The sequence below is a fragment of the Rhamphochromis longiceps genome, linkage group LG19, assembly GCF_057381845.1.
Source record: "Rhamphochromis longiceps isolate RC_006_pf linkage group LG19, R_longiceps_female_GT1.1, whole genome shotgun sequence".
In the NCBI taxonomy this organism is placed as follows: Eukaryota; Metazoa; Chordata; class Actinopteri; order Cichliformes; family Cichlidae; genus Rhamphochromis; species Rhamphochromis longiceps.
Genome location: NC_140575.1, coordinates 25,415,953 through 25,438,029, shown reverse-complemented (window position 1 = coordinate 25,438,029; position 22,077 = coordinate 25,415,953). Strand labels below are relative to the sequence as shown.

General features: G+C 40.8%; 2 protein-coding genes across 3 annotated transcripts in view; both read left to right on the top strand.

Annotated features, from left to right (window-relative positions):
* Positions 1–12,622, top strand: part of dph6 (diphthamine biosynthesis 6) — a 67,117-nt gene extending 54,495 nt beyond the window's left edge. The window contains exons 13-15 of the mRNA XM_085392513.1: positions 2,173–2,421; positions 6,933–7,320; positions 11,120–12,622. Coding sequence (XP_085248639.1) covers positions 2,173–2,421; positions 6,933–7,320; positions 11,120–11,238 — 756 coding nt within the window. The 3' untranslated portion in view covers positions 11,239–12,622. The remainder of the gene's footprint in view (positions 1–2,172; positions 2,422–6,932; positions 7,321–11,119) is intronic.
* Positions 12,623–18,064: 5,442 nt separating this feature from the next.
* Positions 18,065–22,077, top strand: part of aqr (aquarius intron-binding spliceosomal factor) — a 49,384-nt gene continuing 45,371 nt past the window's right edge. The window contains exons 1-8 of one of the 2 annotated variants that reach the window (XM_085390758.1): positions 18,065–18,189; positions 18,574–18,670; positions 18,940–18,996; positions 19,403–19,443; positions 19,550–19,585; positions 19,703–19,823; positions 19,953–20,093; positions 21,876–21,944. In XM_085390758.1, the coding sequence (XP_085246884.1) occupies positions 18,587–18,670; positions 18,940–18,996; positions 19,403–19,443; positions 19,550–19,585; positions 19,703–19,823; positions 19,953–20,093; positions 21,876–21,944 (549 nt within the window). In that variant the 5' untranslated portion in view covers positions 18,065–18,189; positions 18,574–18,586. Of the gene's footprint in view, positions 18,190–18,572; positions 18,671–18,939; positions 18,997–19,402; positions 19,444–19,549; positions 19,586–19,702; positions 19,824–19,952; positions 20,094–21,875; positions 21,945–22,077 lie in introns of both variants that reach the window. The other variant, XM_085390757.1, reaches the window with a different exon arrangement.

Sequence of the window (22,077 nt, the reverse complement as noted above, 5' to 3'; positions counted from 1 at the left end):
CACTGCTAATCAAACATGCTTATAATTAATGTTAATCTGATTATAGCACCTTTTTCAGTATTGTACTTTTTTAGAGAAATAAAACAACTTTTTGAATTGGACTGATTGCACGTCTTAAACACTGCTTATTTTTATGTTTCCATTGTCTCTGCTGGGATTTTGATTTTGAGATCATGAATCATAGTTGTGTTGTGGGTAGCACTAGCACCTCACAGCAATCGTGGGTTCAAATCCATCCCAGGGACCTCTATAGTCGTTGGGGCTCCGCTAGTCATGAATTCTTGTTAGGATGAACCCATACTGCTTCGATAATGTTTAGATTCGGGGTCTGGGGAGGTCAATCCATGACTGATGTTGTTCCATTCTGTGTTTTTCTATCCACGTTCTTTGCGTGGATAGAAAAACAAATGCTTAAAAAAGAAGCTGTTGCCAATTAGATGCTTTCCAGATGTTGTACCTCTTTACTGACCTCCTCCATACATGTTAAATGGTAAATGGCCTGTATTTGTATAGCGCTTTTCTAGTCCCTAAGGACCCCAAAGCGCTTTACACAACCTGTCATCCACCCATTCACACACACATTCACACACTGGTGATGGCAAGCTACAATGTAGCCACAGCCACCCTGGGGCGCACTGACAGAGGCGAGGCTGCCGGACACTGGCGCCACCGGGCCCTCTGACCACCACCAGTAGGCAACGGGTGAAGTGTCTTGCCCAAGGACACAACGACCAAGACTGTCCAAGCCGGGGCTCGAACCGGCAACCTTCCGATTACAAGGCGAACTCCCAACTCTTGAGCCACGATCGCCACGATCATGTTGATGATAATTTCATCCGTCCACCCATCCATCCATGCAGGGTACACCATGTGCAGATTACCATTCTCTCACAGAGCTAATACAGAGAGACAGACAACCATTTATACTCTCATTCACACCTATGGACATGTAGTTAAACCCATTAACTGCCTTAGGTTTCATCGAGCAGTGACCTCTGGGTTTGCCAAGTGGTTTGAATGAGAACTAACAGGGACATGGTTCTCATCTGAAAAGGGTAAAGTGCCTTGTTGAGTTTTGGGAAGAACCTCAAGTTGTGGAGTTCAATTGTCTTGGACACAAAGTGAATGGGGAGATGGATGATTTATCTCAATTTCTGCAATTGCTGTATCGTTTTGGAAAAAGAGAAGTGAGTCTGTATGTTAAGGCAGGGAATTTACTGGTCACTTTACATTCATTCTCTCTGCTAATAGTTAAAAAAAGGCTTCCTTAAAAGGGTGTCTATCACTGTTCTTCCATATGAAGGGGGTTCTGGCATCTAGGATGCCACCTGGACAGCATTTAGGTGAGGTGTTTTGGGCATGTTCAATCAAGAGGAGACTCAGACGATGGATCAAGGACACGCTGGATATTCTGAGATTATGTTTCTTGGCTGACTTAAGAACGCCACATTATCTCAGCAGAGGAGCTGGAGGCAGGGACCAGAGAAAAGTGAATTTCTACTTGGTTTGCTCCTCCATTACCTGGACCCAGATTAACTGTGCAAGATAGATGGATCCAGTGGATTGCTAGGTTAGACTATGGCAGGCATCGGCAACCTTCAGCTTCAAAAGAGCAGTTTTAGCTCCTCCTACCAAGCAGCAGGAGAAATTTTTAAATTTGTTTGTCTTTTATTACAATTTTGCTAATAAAATAGATATTGTTATCAGTTAATTTGAAGCAAACTCTGACACCATATATCCCCACTGTTTCTGGTGCTCAGCAGTGACTCCTGTCAGGTGGCTGGTGCTAGAAATGCTCTGCTCCTTCTTAGTTTTTATATGTGAGATCAAGATACTAAATTCACAGAAAGATAATATGCTACAATTATTAAAACATCTAAAAATGCAACTGTATCTATTGAACCAATCCCTTACGTGAAACATAATGAAAACTAAGATTTATTTTCTTTTTAATCCATGGATATCACATTTTGTGGCTAATGTTCCATCAGATTCTAGCATGCACCCTGCTGATTTCTCAGTATGCTTAAATTTATCTGCATCACTCCACCTATTGATAATATCTGTCCACACACAGCCTTCAATATGCCCAGCTAACATAGTGGGTTGTTAATGCTTAGTCTGGGTTTTTACCATACCATTGTAACATTTTTCCTTATATTTCTTCTCCAGATCAATGACGTGGTGTTCTGTTCTGGCCAAATTGCTTTGGTACCCTGTAAAATGGAGTTGGTAAAAGCTGCCACCTACACCCAGGCTCACTTGTCCTTCAGCCATATGAAGAAGGTTCTGGAAGCTGTGATTGGCAGCTTGACTCTGGCTCATGTTGTCCAGGCCCATTGCTACACTACAAGGCACCAAGACATCCAGATCATCCGTGCCGTCTGGGAGAGCATGCTGAGAGCCACAGAAGGAGAGAAGGTCAGTCACTCTGGAGTGAGATTTTTATTTGTAAAATTTATGCCAGAGCAATGTCTGACTGTTTTATCATGGATGCAGAGGAAATATTGATCATACTTATAAAATGTTACACCCACATAAGATGAACACATGTTTAATGGATTACAAGACAGTGGGATCCATGCATCAATGAATAAGTAAAAGAAGAGAAACTTGATTTGGTATCCAAGTTTTTCAGAGAGGCCTTTCAGAATTGTGGTTTATAGTTGTGAAATAAGGCAAGATTTCTCGCCCCTCTTTGCCCCCTTGAGACCCAAGCCGCTGCTACTGATATTTACCAGTGAGTGCACTCATGAAAAGTTGATGATGTGGGAAACGCTGGTGTCTTTGATAATGTGGAGCTTGGCACAGAAGCAGATGTCTTCCTCAGAGCCTCCCTAATCCTTTGCCCCCACACACCATTTTGGAGCTCCGTTCAACTCTCAGAGCAGCTTATCTCCCTCCTTACCCCTCTTTCCTGCCACCTCCCTCCATCCTTCCCTTCATTCTACCGCCAAGGCTTACAACGCCGCTCCATACATCTAATAGGGGCTCCAGTCTCCCTTGGCAGCCCTTCTCCTCCCACAGTAATCTCTCTAGCCATGGGAATAGGGCCTTAGGGAGAAATGCAGGAGCCCACCTCCAACATGTGGCTTGGTGGAGTGGCGAACACTGTTAAAGAGTGGATAGAGAATGTCAACATCATGTCAGTTAACAGTATTTAGTAGTATACCAGAATATAAAATTCCAAATATTATTTAAATCCTGCAGTCGTGTATATATAAAACTAGAAATTTCTGAATTCTAAAATATAAACATGTCATATAGATAAGTCTAGTATAGTGATTAGGTTAGTGTTGTTCTGCTTGTCCTTGTAACTCACATTGGAATAGAATTTTAAAGCATTGACAGTGTAGTGGAAATTTGAAGTACTGAGTGAGTCATTCACATAATAACAGGGCTAACTGAGGACAATGCTTTGGGGGGCAACCGGACTAGGTTCATATCAGAGGTCACTGAAGATGTACAACTCCATCCATCTGGTCTCCTTCCAAGCAATGTGTCAGAACAATGAAAATATTCATTCAACTGACCTGGGATTGCTACCAGGAGACCACATTTTAATTTCAACTGACTCCAAATTAAACAACAGTACTTGACAGATCAGGGTGCCTCACCTATAAGCAGGGTGCTGGGTTACTAGCCTAACTCTGTGCTCTATCACCTTTTGTCTTTGGTCTAGCTTTTGACATGTCATCTTCCCTTGACCCCTACACTTTGCTCTCTGTGCTGTAGATTTATAACACACAGCAGAAGAAATACAGGGAACACACGAAAGAACAAAGACAAGTGCTTAAATTATGAGTAGCTATAAGTTAGTGACTTATTAAACCAAATTTATAAAGCCTTTTCAAAACAAAGCTCAAAATAGTTTTAGGGGAAAAGGATACAGATGATATGTAAATATATGCATCTCACTAGCAAAAAAAATAATAACAACATGCTGTGTGAGGTTAAAAACTGTTAAGATATTACACTTAAAAAATAGTTAGAAAAACATGTGTTGGATTATGTGGTCTTATTCTTTTATATGCAAAGATATAAAGGCCCAGCAGACCTGTGAAGTGCAATTTTATAATATTAAGAAACACCAGTGCCTAGTGTGTTTGTGAAGCTAAAGGGCCATGTTGTTGTTGTGCGTTGATAATTTCTCTAATCAGGTGGATGAAGAAGCTTGCAGGGTTAATTGGGAGCATACTGGAGTCGCTACAAGTGTGAAATTGTATTTACGGTGCATTAAACCACAAAGAGCCTGTTTGTCTGTGTGCATGTGTGTGCAGAAGGGTTGATGAACAGGGAGATGTTGATGTGATAAGTCAATAAATGTTAAACAGACATCCCTTTGTTTAGCAGCAATAGCTTCTGAAAGCATGGCAGCTTTCAATTGTTGTTGTTTTTCTCTTTTTTTGTCTATTAAGGTTTAAATGGAACTTTATTTGCACATGCACAAACGTCGAGTTATTTTGCAAAAGACGAGACGTTCTTAAAGAAATGTTTGGTTTTGAAATTTGGAAATAAAACGCTGAATTTGCAGTGTACAAAGTTTCTTTTTTGTACACCACAGTAAACATGCTTACTACGGGAGATTTAAGGAACTGTGGCCTCTGCTGTGATTTTGAAATACCCTCATATTCTTCCACTTTTCGCCTCACTGACATGGCCCTGTGTGTTTCATTTACAAAAACAGTCTGATGAGCTTCAGAGTGGAATCTTGAGAAAAGAAGAGTGAATGAGGGAGTGAATGGGAAGGGATATTATAGCAGACTGACAGCACTACAGTAAGTGCTGAGGCATAGAACCACATGCTGAAGGCATCCTGCTGGGCAGGAAATGTAGGGGAACTGGCTAAGCAGAGCAAGTCCCATCAGCTCCCTGCTGTTCCCCGCCTTTACACCACTTCCTTATTACCGTGTTTACCGTTCGGCTTTCACGCCTCTTGGCCCTTCAACCCTGCACACGCTCCAGGCACATGGACGTGAGTTAGAGGGAGGAAAGTGGGGAGAAAGAAAACAAACATAAGGAGAAGCAGGTCACACCCCATCAGTGTGGAGAGCTGAGCGCAGCAGAGTCAGACTATATGCTTTTACCTGCTGCCTACAGAGAGAGCACAGGGGGAGTGTTTGCCTGCCCTGGAAATGAATTGGCATGAAGTAATGAGCGTGCTAAGTGGCTTGCGTATAGCAGAATTGAACCATCTACACGCAGCCACCTGTCAGCCTGCCCCACTTGCCTCTCCAGCACTCAGCTCCACCATATATCAAATTAGATTTTTTATTAGTTTAATGTCATTAATAACCTCTCCTCAGGTAGACGTGAGTTCTTCCCCTCTCAGTCCACTGCAAGAGAAGCATGATCCGCATCCACAGATCATACACACAAATGCAGAAACATACACAATTTTGCGATTTAAACACATTTACAGAACCGCTGAATAAACATCCCATGAATTCTAACATTGTGGTACATCGATTACAAAAAGGCAAAATGAAGTAGATGTAACATTAACAGACAGCTCTAACAGAAAGTCAGCAACTCTGCTGCGACAATAATGTCCTGCCAGAGGCTAGAGCACTGCGCTGAAGTCCCTTGTAGACAGTCGGTGGGGTATAGCATCTTAGCATTCAAGGCCCTGCAGGGTGGCCTTTAAGCCTGGCTGAGCAAGACCCCTCTGTCCTGTCATTCTTCTCTTCAGTTTCAGCTCTCAGTCCTCTGTTCAATCACTATTGACAAGTGGAGAACCAGTTCCCTCTAGGAAAATACCTAGCCTGAGCCAGAAGTGCTAATATAACATTTATCAAAGCATAGGACACGTATGTGTGGTGTCACTTTGTCTGACATGCTAAGAGGCTTGAGATCACATGGTAATTGTTCTGCTTCTCCTTCTGAGATTGTTATTGTTGATCACTGCAAGCTAGCGCTCTTCAAAATCAGTAAAGAGTAGCGAAATCTTAACCTAACCTCTTTACACACACTCATTGTGGACACCTGCATTTTTCATGTTTTTTTTCTTCTTTTTCTAACTCTCCAAGTCAAGAGGTTAGCTGTTGATACACAATTAAGCATTTGCTGAAGTTTAATCTGAAGGTAAGTGCTACTTCAGTGAATGTGGCGGTTTGGGTCATGACAGGTTTGTCTGCTGAAGGGACAAAGAGGCCGCCATGTGGCTTGTCAATGATTTCTTCTTTTTGTGAGTGAATATCAAAATAAAATGTAAGTAACCTGTTATTATTCTGCACTTACGAAGTGGGGTGTAAGTGGATGAAAATTGATCCAGCAAATTGAAAGGGGGGGGGGGTTAAGTGTTTTTGCCCTATCGACTCTGACTGAAATGACGGTTATATAAAACACTCATTTCTCTCCCATTAGCAGATGAAGCCACAGCCAAGTATTATTAGAGGGCCACATTGTAGCACTGCTCCAAGACATTTTGTTAGTGCTAATGGCCCTCAGTCCAGAGGAGGGGAAAAAAAGGAGAAATTTTGGCCCTGCAGTTAAATTGGAGGCCATTTCTCTCTAAATGCGTGCGGTGAAACTGCCGTCACATGTTGTGGATGATCTTCCTAGAAAGGTGAGAAGTCATTTTGATAGGACCTGCCATGTCAGTGCATGAAGCTCAAATGAATGCATTTATGTGTTTTATTCATGGTGGCTGCAAGCACGATGGATTCTTTCTGAATTGTTTGTACACTATCATTACCAAGGGTCACCTCCCAGTCTCACATTAATTGATAGTCTGTCAGTCTTTCAAGTAAAAAGCCTGTCCTACTGCCGTGTGGTAGCATTTGGGATAATGCTGATGGAGTAGTGTTTTTGTTCCAAAGACGCAGCGTGAAACTCAGCAGGAGGGCCATACATTTGATTGTAGTGCGTAACACAACATAGTATATAATTTGCCACCCAATTCATTTCAGTACCATCTGTCTACATTGCAGGACTTGTTGTGGGACTCTGCGATCAGACGTGTGCCGTTATTGGTCGTTGTGGTACCTGCCTTGCCCAAGGGTGCAGCCGTTGAGCTTCATGCAACTGCAGTTCGTGACGATCCCACCCAAAGGACTTCCTGTCACGTGACTACAAAGATAGCCTGTGGATCTATAGAGTGTTACACTCTACTGTCTGCTGACAGCCATAGTGCTTCGCTTTCACTTTCCCTGGCTGTCCATGGTGATAACTTGGAGGCCACTGATGTAAAGCATGTAACAGAAGAAGTTGGCACTGCATTCAGGAAAGCCACAAAGAAGATGGATGCTAAGCTGGTGCCACAGTGTGCTAGGGTGTTCTTCAAGTGCAGCCACTCACTGGCACAGCAGATTGTTAAAGGTATGTCACGGGCTTCACTTGTAACATTACACACACACACATACGTGCATTTAAAGTGATCCAATATGTGCGCCCATTAAGAGGATTTATCCTAAATAGGCTGCTTTGTTAGAAGGAACACGTGTGAGATATACTGCTCTTCTGAGTTAAGCTGCACATCACTGTATTAATGAAAACAAAGTGACTCGCTGTCTCTCTCTGCGCTCTTGTTTCAAAGAAAGTTTGAGCTGACACTGGTTAAGTCAACATAAAGTATTGAAGGAAACCGTCTCTCCTGAGGATCTCAACTCCTTCCTGTGTTTAATTATTATAACTCATTTGTTGTGTCTGCACTGTGTACAGTAACCCAAGCAGCTGGCAGTCTTTTGTCATCATTACACTTTCATACGCCGCCATATTGTCGTCCCAGGATTCTAGGTTCTTGTCAAGACAAACGTGGAGCGGTATTTGTTTTATCCTGAGAGATGTTCTCTCAGAGGGAAAAAGGGCGATGAGCACATCGATCACATAGGCTCAGTTGTCAAGTCATCTCTGAAGCAGTTAATTAACATTTTTGAGTTTGTGCCAAACCAGCCATCTTACTGTCACTTTTAGCTTTGACATAACTCATCACTTTGAGGATGTGAAATTACAGTTACCAGAAATGAATGAGAAAAAGGTTGCTCTGTTGAGAATACGTCTTGATATATGTGTGCCAGCCAAGCAAAGCTGTTTGTTTTTTTACCTAATTATATAATTGCTACTGAACATTGTTTCATGATATACAACTCTTTCCATTTGTTTCTTGTGTCATCCACAACAAAAGGAAAAGCTTGTTTTTCCAGATTTTGTTGTTTTAATAGAAACTGTTAGCCGTGTTACCGGGTCATTTGTGAACTGGAGCAAGCTCAACCTAGATATTTACCCTTGACATGTTTGTTTCTTTGATTATGGACCGCACACACTGCTTTCCTCAAACCATTTACTGACTCATCATTGAGGTAGAATTTGCTCCCGTACAGCACATGCACAACTAAGCCCTGGAAGCTTACCCGTGGGCTTTTTTATGGGTCACAGCCTGTGCTCATTGGGTGATGAATCCAAAAAGTCAAAGGAGGAAAAGTAACACCTCTGGCGCAAGCAGTCACAGTGCTGCAACTGCCGCTGACAGCGGGCAGACAGACACCACTGGAGCAAAATGTGACTGCACACCCCCTCCTTTCTTTGGTTGCGTTAGGATTCACAGTTGATAGACATGACATATGGTTCGAATGAAACCTTTAAACATCTTGTCTCAACTTGTTACTTACGATAGAAAGGTTCCTTCAAAGATAGAACCTCACAACTCAAGAAAATAAATCTTTTTTTTTGATGGACCTAAATAGTCTTATTTTACAACAAAAGAAAAAAATATATAATTAGAAACAAATCCGTTATTTTGCATAATGAGTAACAGAAATTGAATAAAATAAAATGTAGGTAATTTAACAATGTAAGCCTCAGCAGAACTGACAAGAGCTACAGCTGGGCGCGGTAATTCTCTGTGGGTTCATTTTTACAAGAAAACTTTCACATTACAAGAAGTCATGTGGTTTGGCGTTAGCATAGAAAGATTGCTAAAGAGAGGTGTGCAAGCCTTGTGCTCCTCCGGTTCCTCGGCTTCTCTCTTTATTCTCTTCGGACTAAATAAACAATTTTCATGAGCCAACACTTGCTAATTACCACCTCGTTTACCGGTTAATTTGACCAGTTTGGAAGTCAGTGTAGCACAGCTAAAAACCACTGGCTCTGGGCCTTAGCCACGGCTTAAAAGCCCCACAACCCCAGCAGGCATTATCCATTCCACACAGGAAGACCCCTTTTCTTTCCTCCCCACCACAGCCTTCACTGACACCCCTCCTTCTATTCACTTAGGCTTACAATATTTATGTATTAATCGCTTCAAACAAAATGGCTGTTAATGTTTAGCATAAAAGGGTGTTGTGGGCATTAGTAATGTTTTGGTTTTGAAAACAGCCTTTTCAGCTCCCTGTGTGTTTGCCGTGAAGCAGAATAATGACTGGTCCTCTTGGGTAGATGGTTTAGTCTCATCTTATGCTAATTTGATGGCTTTTTGAATCTTACAGCTTCTGTCCACCGAGCCTCACAATGAGGCTCCCCATGTAGCCCCCAAAAGGGGGGCGGGGGGCTAAGAGACCAGGGGAAGGGGATTGGGTATATGATGGGAAGTACTCATCGGACTTTGCGTGAATTTTACAGAAGCTTTTATAGGGACAGGAGGAAAGAGGCACTCTCTCTTTGCTCACTTTTTATCTAAAAAGACCAAAAAAAAAAATCCCCACAAAAAATTGCGTGGTCATTCATGTCACCTTCACCCCCCTCCTGCCTTCCATCCATGCATGTCTGTGCACACAGACACTGAAAGTGACTCTCAAAGAGAGAGCACAATTATTTCCTATCCATTGGTACAAAGATTAAAACATCCTGACATAAAACAGGCTTAGCGCACAAGGTGTGATGAAGGGTATGTTTCTTCTCTTAATAAAACCATCCCCTGTCTGTGATCGCCATAGCTCATTCAGTTGTCAGCTTGCCATCTCTAGAGGATCCCGCTTCCCAGGGTGTGCCACATGCTCTGATAACACATATTTAGGCTTTTAATGCCCCCCCACACAAAAGGCCTATGTTCAGTGGGGGCATTTTAAGCTGTAGTGCATATTAGCTAATTAGGGTGTGTGGGCTCTTTGTAAGGATGTCTGACATGCTGTGTGTGTTTCAAATGAAAGAGAATGGGGATTATTAAATAGTGCAGAACTATTGTAACCTCTGTGTCCTGATTTCTCTTTTTAGAAGTTCATACAGATGTCACAGAGTACTATATAGTACTAGTAGATATTATTAAAAGAGCACTAGTTTGTTTTTGACCACTCTGATTGAAGGTAAATTTTAAAAATTTTTTTATTTTTGCCAAATATAATTGCTAATGTAACATAAGTAAGGTCTGTGATGCTACACTTACGACAGCATGGTTCCCAGATGTTTAATTCTACGACCTTGCTGGATTGTAGTGACCACACCCAAGACTCATCCGACGTGCTGCTAAATTAGAAGAAATAAGGCAGGACAGTCAACCATGAGACAGGAACACTTGTGATCAATTAGTGCACAGAGCAGATGAGGGAAGGACCAAAATCCCAGCTGGCTACTGCTACATAGACAGGCTGTCATCAAGAACAGCCTCTGAGACACTCAAAGAATTCTCACATGTCCACTGTTCATCTGTAGCCACACACAAACGCACGCGCACACACACATACACATGCTCTAACAACATGTCTCAGCTCCAGCGAAGCTGAGTGACAGCCCCAACACAGTTTCCTAATATCCCCACTCAACAAGAGTAAAGGATGCAGTCCACTAGATACCCCCAACAAGCTGCTCAATTGTCCAAAAGGGCAAATTGAGACCCCTTTAGCCCCCTGTAGGCCGCATGTGTCTGTGTATGTGTTTGGTCATATGTGTCTCAAAATTTGGGAGGGGTAGCCTAGAGATCAGTCCTTGCTTGACCATATGCTTGCACTGCAGGAAGGTGAATGAAGTGGGGGTGGGCAGCTGCAATCTGCCAAGTATTTAAGAATGCCAATAATTTGTAAATGGGCCGTGTTCCCTGGTCGAAGGGTAAATGTAGCCTCTGTCCTGGGACACCCCCAGTGGGGCATCTACATGAGAACATAATGTTCAACTCCTGCGAAAGTTTTAATGAAACTAATGCTTTTCTTGTCCTCACCCTTTTACCCACCTCCCCAAATCTACTTTTCAGGACTTGAGGAAACTTTAAGAAGCTCAGTAGCAGAGTCCAGTCCATCCATAGCACTGGTTCCAGTCCTGGACTTGCCTGACTCCCAGATCTTCCACCTGTCCTGCTGGCTCAGTTTATAGAATCTCAGCCAGAGTCAACAGCCAGACTGAAGCCATACACAGCTCTGGAATTTAGTGGAGCTTTTCTGGAGGAAGACACTGACAGACTAACACCTAATGACTTACAACATGACATCAGTGAATGTGGAAAAAGAAAAACGGCGTAACTGCTCATTAATGTTTGACTGTTTTTTTTGTTTTACAGCTCGTTGTTGAAAAGCAAAGCCGTATGCGCCTGCAAGTGGTTTTAACAGTGTGTGGTTTTGAGGATGTTTTTAGTCCACTTCAGACACCAGAATGAAGGCCGGTAATCCCCTTTGTCCTCCACTGGAGACATAGACTGCAACAGCTGTTATTCTACCTCTGAGACAAAGCGTATGGAACTTCCACAACCTAAAGCTGCGTGCCAAACAACAAGAGACTGGAGTTTGCAAAAGGAGACACTGGTAGTGTCTCATTCCATGTAGCGATAAACTGTATCCTCTGATATGTCATTGCTTCTGGTAGAATTTCTTTAAGCACACTAGCTAACAGCCCTCATAAAGGCCACAGCTGAAACCATCTGCTCCACTGCAAACCTATAGATTTACTGTGCGACTGGCTTGTGGCTGTTTTAAGTGCATTAGAATGAGGTGAGAGTTTTTCTCTGTCTCTCGTGCTCTGTGAGATTCAAGGTGTGTTATTATTGTGTAATAGGCAATCAGCACCAAGCACCTGAAAAGATTAGGCCTCTTTATGTTTTCTATTGATTCTAAGGCTGCCTGGTTAATAGGAGAAAGACGCTACCACACACAGCTGCAGGGCATGTGTGTGTCCTGTGAATGTAAAAGTGTGTGTATATGGGGTGCAGGGGGTTGTCAGTGGACACAGTGTGACAATGCGCAAAGAAAATAACACCATTAACCATTGCTCCTGGAGCTTTTCTTTTCTCAAAGATCATGAACTGTATTGATAATTTGAGTTGGAATACATCTTCACTCCAGCTATTCTCTTCATCGCACATGTGATGGCGGTGGAGTTGAGTGGGCTTATCGATCTTCACCCAACCCATCACGGCGCTGTTTTGATTGTTGTTATCAAAAATTGAACAACAGAGGGGGCCAATAGAGCCTGAAGAATTTTATTGAAGGTTGAAAAAACACAAACAAGCAATTATTCATGAGAGCGAGCCAATCCCCCATAAATACAGAGCGTTTAACTTTCACCTGGTTTTTAAAGGGCCCAACGTCAGGGAATTTTTTTACCTGTCAAATGTGTATCAGTGTTGTTGTTTTTTTTTTGTACGCTGATTTTTGTGAGTCAAGTAAATAGCTGTAAATGTCATCCACAAATCTTTCGCTGTATTTTAATGTTGTCCATAAATCTTTAAATATACAAATCTGAATAAAACAGAGCCAAAGAAGTCTTTCCTATGTCATTTTCCTTTTTTTTTTTAAATATGTGAATTCCAAGCAACATGCTACCAAATCTGTGCTAAACAAACTTGCATGCTCAGCAGTTTTCTGTTTATTGCTTTACAAAGGATATTGAGAAATGTAATTTTATTGTGCTTTGAATCCTCTTTTTGATTGTGAAACAGCGACAGTACAAGGAATTCCCATGAAACAAACTGTTAAAATTCAAGAGTCAGCTTCTCAGTAAATACAGAGGAGCAGAGCCACTGAAATTCTTTGCACGACTACAACTTGTCAATCACGCGCCAAGCATTACATTTCGTCTTTCAGTGGGAATGTTCTCACAGAGACACAGACGAAGCGGCAAGTATATCATCACAAGCCAATGCGATGGCCTATGGCAGACGCACTTCTTTGTGTCCTTACCACTGTGGTGCCTCACAAAATGAATACAGACAGGGTGACATTTATTTTTCAAGAGTGTTTTGTCAAATGTACATTTTCTACCAAGCTGACCTGCAACCACTCTACCAACAAACTGGCTGTTGTGGCTAATATTGTCCTTTGTGCGCAGTGTACCAGCCTCGGGCCCTTGTCATTGTGGCCTTGCACATGGACTTTAACTGTGTGTTTCTTCCTCTAGGCAAACCCCGCTGATGTGTTTGACTCTCTTTCCCCATAGCAGTGGGCTACAGAGCCCAGCTCGGGAGCGGCCTCTCTGCATGAGACGCCTCCTCGTATTGTGGTCTGCTTGCCTCAGTGACTGTGGTTTTGTTTGTTTTCATGTTTGAATCCTTTTCCTTTTGTAATGCATTGTTTTCGTCCCCTGACGCATTGTGAAAGGATGTCTTTATGGTCACAGCTCTGACTTCATGAAACTTTCCTCATGCTCCTGAACTGGGAAGCTGAGACTTGTTATTAAGTGGTGTTTGCTGCCCTCATGTGGTCAGCGTACAAACTGCAATTTAAACGAGTAAGAGCAACCAGTTTCACTCTTTTCCTATTATATCCTCAGTGAAATCATGTGTGAATTTAGCCAAGCAGGAATACAGACAGAATTTGTTTACATTTACATCTTATTTGCAAGATCACTGAAATATTTCTTTCTTTCCCCCCACATTCACATCATATGAAGGTACTGAAATGCTGAATCCATATCTAAACAGTACGGAATGGAGTATCGCTCTTTCCATACTTTTGTGTTTTCATTGACTAATTTATTTACGCTCATGCCCAGTCGACAGGTATTTCAATATACAATAGCAGAAAAAGCACTTGTGAAAGTAATGTGCTTACAACTGGTTCACTCTGGTCATTGTAATAATGAGCCAGCCTGAAAATATCAAACAATATACCAAAGCTGTAACACTAGAACCCCTGAACAGGATGCAGTTAATAACAATCTAGTTACGCCTGTCAGTAAGGCTATGCCTGTTGATTATATTCATTCGTGTCTTAAATATGTCATATTTATCAGTTCTTTGTTAGATAAACAAAATACTAGAAGACTGAAGATGAATGTTAGATCCATAATTTGTTTGAGACACTGTTTTCATAGTTGTACACCACCACAGTAGATTTTAAATGGAAGAATATGTCACTGAAGCACAGGATTCCAGCTTTAATTCAATATTTGTTTGTTTGCAAAGATTATATTAACTATTTAGGAATTTAAGAAATTGATTTTAGTGGCTCAGAAATAATTGGACAATTAACTGACAAGCAGTTTCATGGCTAGGCAAGGCCTGTTCTCTTGTTATTCCATGGTAAATCAAGCAGTTATAATATAAATAAAGCAGAAATATTGACTTTGTATTTCATAATTACCACTGTAATTTTAAATATGGGACCCAGAGAGATTCCAGTTCAAGTAAGGGAGGCCATAATTAGGCTGAAAAATTATTAATAACTAAACAAACTTTAGCCATGGCCAAATAAAATAAAGCAGCTGAGACGTACCGAACAACCAGAAAGAATAAATTATTATTATTATTATTATTATTATTATTATTATTATTATTATTATTATTATTATTATTGACAACACTCAAGCCACGAGTTGTCCTCGCAATCTTCGGACTGACTGATAGGAACGAAAAATCTTTGTTTCCTACGGTATGTTTTAAGGAGTGAACATGCGTCCTTGCGCTTTTCAGATCTTTAGCAGGAAGGCTAAGACGCTAAAAAATAAATAAGTAAATGCTTTTGTCTTTGGGGCTTCAGACGTCTATATGGAGTACTGTTGATTTACGCTTTTACACAGCTCAGTTGTTAGTTTGTGTACATGTCCCTGCTGTTGGCGTCTTTTGCGAAATTTGACGTTGTTGGTATATTTTCAATTTCATACACACAGGAAAGTGTCACGCATTAGTCATGTCACATGTAAAACAGTGTTCCAGTTATTTGTAATTTTGATTCTTTTTAGTTTGAGTTTGCCACATGTATTGATTGACTGATCTAGTTTGAGTTTATTCATCATTCTCTATTTTAATCTTTAGGTACAGTGAGACCAATGCATTGGTGTGTCCTGTATGTTCAAAAGCTTTTTCATTGCCATACACACTGAAGCAACATCATCTCATCCAATCAGACACCCCTTCATCTGTAAAGTCTGGAGAGGGCTTTTACACAGGCCTGACTGTGACAAGACTCTGGCATTAGCAGTCATATATGGGGCCTCCTCCGGCTGTCCGAAAAATATGCCTCATGCCCAGTGACTCAGGGAAACATTTCTAATGTTGTGGGTCGAGTACTGTGGGAGCAAGCTGATTGTCCAAATGTGGACATCTGCAAGCACTACCCATAATGACTGCTTATTATTTAATAACCTTTGGATTCACTTACACACTCATAACAGACCAAAACAGTTAGAAAGAGGCAGTGAGTCAACTCAGATCTTTCCTGCAATGGCAAATATGAGAATGCACTTGGGACTGCAAAATAACTTTGAAACACCAATGTCCCAATGTCATAAATGTCTCAAACCTTCTGCTCACTATCCAAATTACAGACATTTTCTTATTTATACTTGAAAGAAATCCTTCTTTATAAGCCTTTATAACTTATTATTAAAACTATAACCTAATAATAATTTATATCAACAAGAGCAGCAGTACATAAAACACGAAGGCTTGAAACGATTCTGCTGTGGGATCTGTAGAAGATCATTTCAGCTGGAAGTTAATTCGATACGCCATCACAAAATTCATAGGAGTCAAAAAGAATTAGAAAGTCTTCCCCCTGTGCGAAACAGCAATGCTGTGAAAATACCCAATTCAGAAACAATAAAACATTTAATTGAACCCAGTAATGCAGACTCAATTTCCCAGATTATGACTGTGAAACCAGAAGGGTGCAGTGAGTTTTGCAGCGATTACAATGGCTCTCTCCCTCAGGATGTTGCCTTAATCACATCAGGGGAAAGGAGCAGAGGGAAACCTGCCGTGCTACCAGCAAGCAGCGAATTAATGCTCTACATCAGTGCTGAATTTGTAGAAAATGTTTTCCTTCTACATTCAAGCTTCAGATAATTCATACAGGCCCTTTGGCTGTGAGATATGTGGAAAGAGATTTCATCAGAAAAGCCACTTGAGGTTCCACTGCCGCACTCATATGTGGTCTAAATACCACACATGGCAATCGCGTGATATCAACTGACCACACTGGCAAGTTAGCGAGTTTAAATACAAAGGTGGGGGCAGATTTCCCAGCTCACAGAACACTGCTGTGATACGTTTAAAGCCTAAAGACAGAGAATGACACAAATGTTAACACAGATGTGTAATATTAATAAGGTGAACCTGTGAGAAAGGTTTCCAGAGTGACTGTGAAAAATAAATAAAGTCCTAAATCAACACAAAACCCAGGTGGTGTACAGCACAACTGCTTCCACTGTTTTAAGTGTTTTCCGAGTGCCTCTAAATTACAAAGGCATGAGATAGTGCACGCAAGCAGGAAGCCATGTCATTGTCCTATATGTGGAAAAGCATGCAGACAAGCTTCTCATCTGAATACCCACAAAAGAACTCACTGAAAGGGAACTCAACCAAGCCCCTCAACCAGCAGGAGAACATCAGAAAACTGAAAGTGACACATGAAAAGCATTTTTTCTCAGGAATCACTGTTCATATGCCATCACAGAAAAAGTCTGCAAACACCCATGATACACTATCAGATTTTGAAGTTGTCCGTAATGGAATGAATGAAGTATCCTGCAGCACACGTGCAAAATCCATCATTAAAGTAAGTAGCCTTGTTAAGACTAACTCAGAAGGTGTTGTGTCATGTAAAAAAAAGAGAAGCTTCAATTATGCAGAATATGCTCTACAAACTTGGTCACTCATTGTGGGATTAGGTCATACAGATGTGTTTTATTTAGCAAAATATTCCCACAGAAGGGTAACCTGATACCTCATGAGCAAACATGTAGGCACTGCAACGAAATTCCAAACGGTATCCAAAGTGAAATGAAAAATGCCAGCCTACGTCCAGATAAGTGTATTCAAACATGTATTCATTGTACAGATTTGGATGCCAAATCAAACCAAAGTCACTGTATGCTAGTACTTGTTACAAGTCATTTGCTAATAAAGAGGTAGTTCAGGGCTTGGAGGCCGTGGATGCTGATTGGCTGGCAGATCAAGAGGTAGCCTTGAACGAAGGGTAACGAATCGGGGAAAAAGCAAAGAGAGGCTACATACAATTTTAGCAATTTATTTCCCACTGAACTAGTTGTTGAAGTAGAGAATCAAAAATGCCAGCTCAAGTGTTAAGCATGAGAATAATGACTAAAGGAGTTAGAACTGTTTCAGGTTAGGGTTACTTGGACAGTACTCGTCCTGTGGTTTCAGGTTTTGTTTTTGTGGCAGACAAAAGTATCTGACAACACTTTATTTTGTGTTGTCAGATACAAGGGTTACACACAAGCTGCTTAGTGATGAATTGGTAAATTCAGTGGCTGAGAATCAGATCCAACAAGAAAATGATTGGTGTGCACCACTCAGTGTTTCTGAATGAGACAGGTGCACTGCGAGTTTTCTAAATGAAAAGGATCTTAAGCGGCACATTTGTTCAAATAATATTCAAATGACAGACCATCATTGTGGCATTTGCTTCAAAAAGTTTGTGTCTCTTTCTAAATTCGCAAAGCATTATGCTGTCCACACAGGACAGAGGCCACTTAGGTGTGGCATTTGTGGTCTTCCTTTCCCCCTCCTGCTTGGCAGCACTTTATTCAACATCCTTTGATAAAAAATATCTTCTTTGCGCATGCACATTCACTTGAAAATAGTCTATTTTGTTACGTGTTCCATCCCTTTTTTTTAACCAATTATTTTTTCTTGCGTTGTCGCCAAAATAAAAAGCTGATTTAATTTTCCCAGCAGTTTCCACACGCAACAAATACGAAACCAGGGGGAACGGAACGGATTGCAAGCTTTCGTAATTAGGGGACGGTTTGAGGGACGTACCTTTTCAGGAAGTTAGTCGCACACAGCGCGTTTGATTGTGGAGGTACATAACCAGCAGTCCGACGGCAGTTACATTCATGCTGAAATAATAATAATAATAAAAAAAAAAGGTTAGTGAGCTAAATTCTGGTAACGTTATACCACTGAACTGGAGTTAATATTGAACGATTAACGAGTCAGTTGTGTCTAAATGCTACTAATTAGCTATATCACCTCATTGAGAATGCTAACAGTTACTAATGTCATGTTACTACTTTCTGAACTCGTAACTCTTAATTTGATGTTAATTAAAGTACAGGAAAGTCAGTTAGTTCGTGGTTATGAAACCTCTTAGTTTACTTTTTAACCGAGATTGTGAACGTTCTCAACAGTAAATTACCCTGTATTAGTCCAGCTATCGTATATTTACAAAGGCTCAAGTTGAAAACAGATACTTGTATCAGTCGATACTTTAAAACAAACGATTTCTGCGCTTTTTCTTCTTTTTCTCACAGTCGTCATTTTATTATGGCCACCATGGAGAAAGAAACCCCTGCTAAAAAGGCTGCTACTCCGTCTGTATCCCAGATAAATGCGGAATATGTCACGCAGGTAATCACAGCATTTATTTTCTGCATATGTGGTTCAGTACTGTGTTGTGAAGTTTTTCCATGATGCTGGTATGCTGAAGATAAAAAAAAAAGTGTCCTGATTTTCTTTTGTTGCATTCTTTGTCATGCTAAAAACATAAAGACAGCTTTGCATGGAGATAGGATAGGCCAAATGGCTGTAACTATGGCATATGTTCAATTAACAATTTGTTGCATCTTCCATGTTTATATTTAATACTATGTGTGATTTTTCACATTTCCCCTTTTCAGTTGTCTAACAAATATTGGGCGCCTCATGCAAAGAATAAACTACCTTTTGACCCTAAGGTGAGTTATTTGCGCTTTTGCAATTTAGAGGTGTTGGTATAACTTTTATTAGTGATAACCAGTCACCAGGGCTTTTGGCAAACAGTGTAACATTCAGTGATGAAAATTGCCACAGTTTGTGCTCCATTATAATGCAGTGCTTATAATTTGGATCAAGTTCAAACAAAAATAAAGTAAAGGTTGATATTGGAACTGCTTATTGGCCTAATTGTTATTTTAATCCTTGGTATCAGCCCAGAGTGGGAGCACTGTAAAGATTTGGTCATGTATCTAATAGAGATTGATTTATCATTTATCATATAGTTTCAGATAGTAAGTCAAGTCAGCAAACTACCAAGCGCATGTTTGTTAACGCTAAATTTCTGTGCTTTTATAATGCTTTGAATGTTCTTTGTGGGGGGGTTAGGTGATGGAAGATGTTTACGAGAAGGAGATTCTCAACTCCAAGTAAGTGAATTTTGAACTTTCTTCCCCTATGAAACACTTTTAAAAAAAATATAAAGGACATATTTCACTGTTCATTGTTTTTGAGTTATGCCCATTATATTTTCAGATTTGCCATTAGGAAAATTATGCTGCTTGAATTCAGGTAAGTTATTTTTACTGGATTTTCTTTATGTTATCATTTAAACAATCACTGGAAAAACAGTGATTTGACAACACTACTTGCTACATGGATATTAATTTGTTATTTCTAATATTTCAGCCAATACCTTGAAAACTACCTTTGGGTGAACTACACTCCAGAGGTTTCCAGCAATGCCTACATCATGTCCATTTGTTGCATTGTCAATGAGAAGTTCAGAGAAAATGTTCCAGCCTGGGAGGTAAAAAAAGCAGTAATTTGTTGAAGTTTAGCATAATTATCATTAAATGTTGTCTATATTTGATTGTGTTTGCCACAGCTAATGCAGGAGCTCAGCTTTTTACTTTTTCTATTGTTTGCTGTGTTTCAGGTTTTCAAGAAGGAACCAAGTCATTTTCCATTTTTCTTCAAATGTGTGATGGAAGCCGTTCTGGCAGATGAGCAGGCTGGTCTTACTCTGAAGGAACAAACTGTGCTTCTAGTCTTTATGGACCACTGTTTCAACAGTCTGGTGTGTACCACTACACTGATATCTTATAACTAAATATTCAGAGAAGTTAGAGTTATTCTACTACCACAGTGATGTCTGTGTTATTGTGAGTCATCGGTTTATATTTTAAAGACAGTATTTATATATTATAAAATGACATGACTTGTCTATTTAAGCCAGGTTAGTGTCTTAAAATGTAAAGCCAATTACATGATGATTTAAATAATACAAATTAAGACACTTTCTTACACCATAATGGAAGCAATGTCAGCATACACTGAAGAGGTACAAGGTTAAAAAAATGTTTGTATATCTCTTGGGAAATAGTTCTACACAACATTTTAATATGGACTTTCTTTACGTCCTAATAGTTTTTAAAAGGTTTTTAAAGAGCCCAGGTGACTATCTCTTGGACTTTCACCGTGATCATAGAATTATGATCACTGACAGGTCGGGTAAACATCACTGATTATCTCTTCATCATGGCACCTGTTAGTGAGAGTGATACGTTAGTGAGCAAGTGAACATTTTGTCCTTATAGTTGATGTGTTAGAAGCAGGAAAATTGGGCAAGCATAAGGATTTTAGCAAGTTTGACAAGGGCCAAATTGTGCTGGCTAGACAACGCTGGCAGAGCATCTCCAAAACTGCAGCTCTTGTGGGATGTTCTCAGTCTGCAGTCGTCAGTATCTATTAAAAGATACAGGGTCATGAGCAGCCAGGGTTCACTGATGCACGTGGGGAGTGAAGGCACCGTGTGGTCTGATCCAACAGTCGAGCTACTGTAGCTGGTTCTGATAGAAACGTGTGAGAATACACAGTCCATCGCAGTTTATTGTGTTTGGGCTCATCAACTGGACAACGGAGCAATGGCATAAGGTGGCCTGGTCTCATGAATCACATTTTCTTTTACATTACATGCATGGCTGGGTGCGTTGCTTACCTAAGGAACACTGGGTACCAGGATGGACTATGGGAAGAAGGCAAGCCAGCAAAGGAAGTGTGATGCTTTGGGCGATGCTCTGTTGGGAAACCTTGGGCTCTGCTATCTGTGTAGATGCTTCTTTGACATGGACCAACTACCCAAGCATTGTTCCAGACCATTTAGGTCCATTCATGAAAACTATGTTCTCTGATGCGTGTGGCCTCTTTCAGCAGGATAATGTGCTCTGTCACAAAGCAAAAATGGTTTAAGAATGGTTTGAGGTGTTGGCTTGGCCTCCATATTCCCTAGATCTCAGTCCAGTTGAGAATCATGTCCAATCCATGGAGGCCCCACCTCATACCCACAGGACCTAAAGAGTCTGTTACTAACATCTTGGTCCAAAATACCACAGCACACCTTCAGGGGTCTAGTGGAGTCCATGCCTCAACAGGTCAGGTCTGTTTTGGCAGCAAAAGGGGTACCAACACAATATTAGGCAGGTGGTCATGATGTTATGCCTGATGTACTGGTACTGGAAAGATAAGTAAGAATTAATGCAATTATCTTTACTGTCCACTAGATGGCAATAATAGACAGGACAAGTCAATTTGGGTGATCTCCATCTGTATCCTCTGCAGTTGCATTAAACCACAGGCAAGCACTGCGGATGTTTCACTTAAAATGTGCTGTGATAGCCTGCTGCCCTTTGATTGTATCCCATAAAGGCCTCTAAATAATTTAGTTGGAGACTCCTACTAGGGATTGAAGTATAATATATTTTTTTAAGTATAATGCACAAAGCATTTTGACAACCCCCACCTCTCACACTTAATCTTCCCTCATTTTTTTTCTTTCTCTCTCTCTGCACTTTCCTCCCAGGAGGTAGATTTGATCAGAGAGCAGGTGCAGCAGCTCATCTCTCTGCCAATGTGGATGTGCCTCTTACCAGTAAGATGTCAAACTATTATCGTAATTAAGAAGCTGTGGTGTTTATTGGCACACCAAGTAATGTTTGATAATTCTAAAGGAATGAATTGCTTCCTTGCTATGAGACTAATCCCTCTTTACACTCATTTGTTAC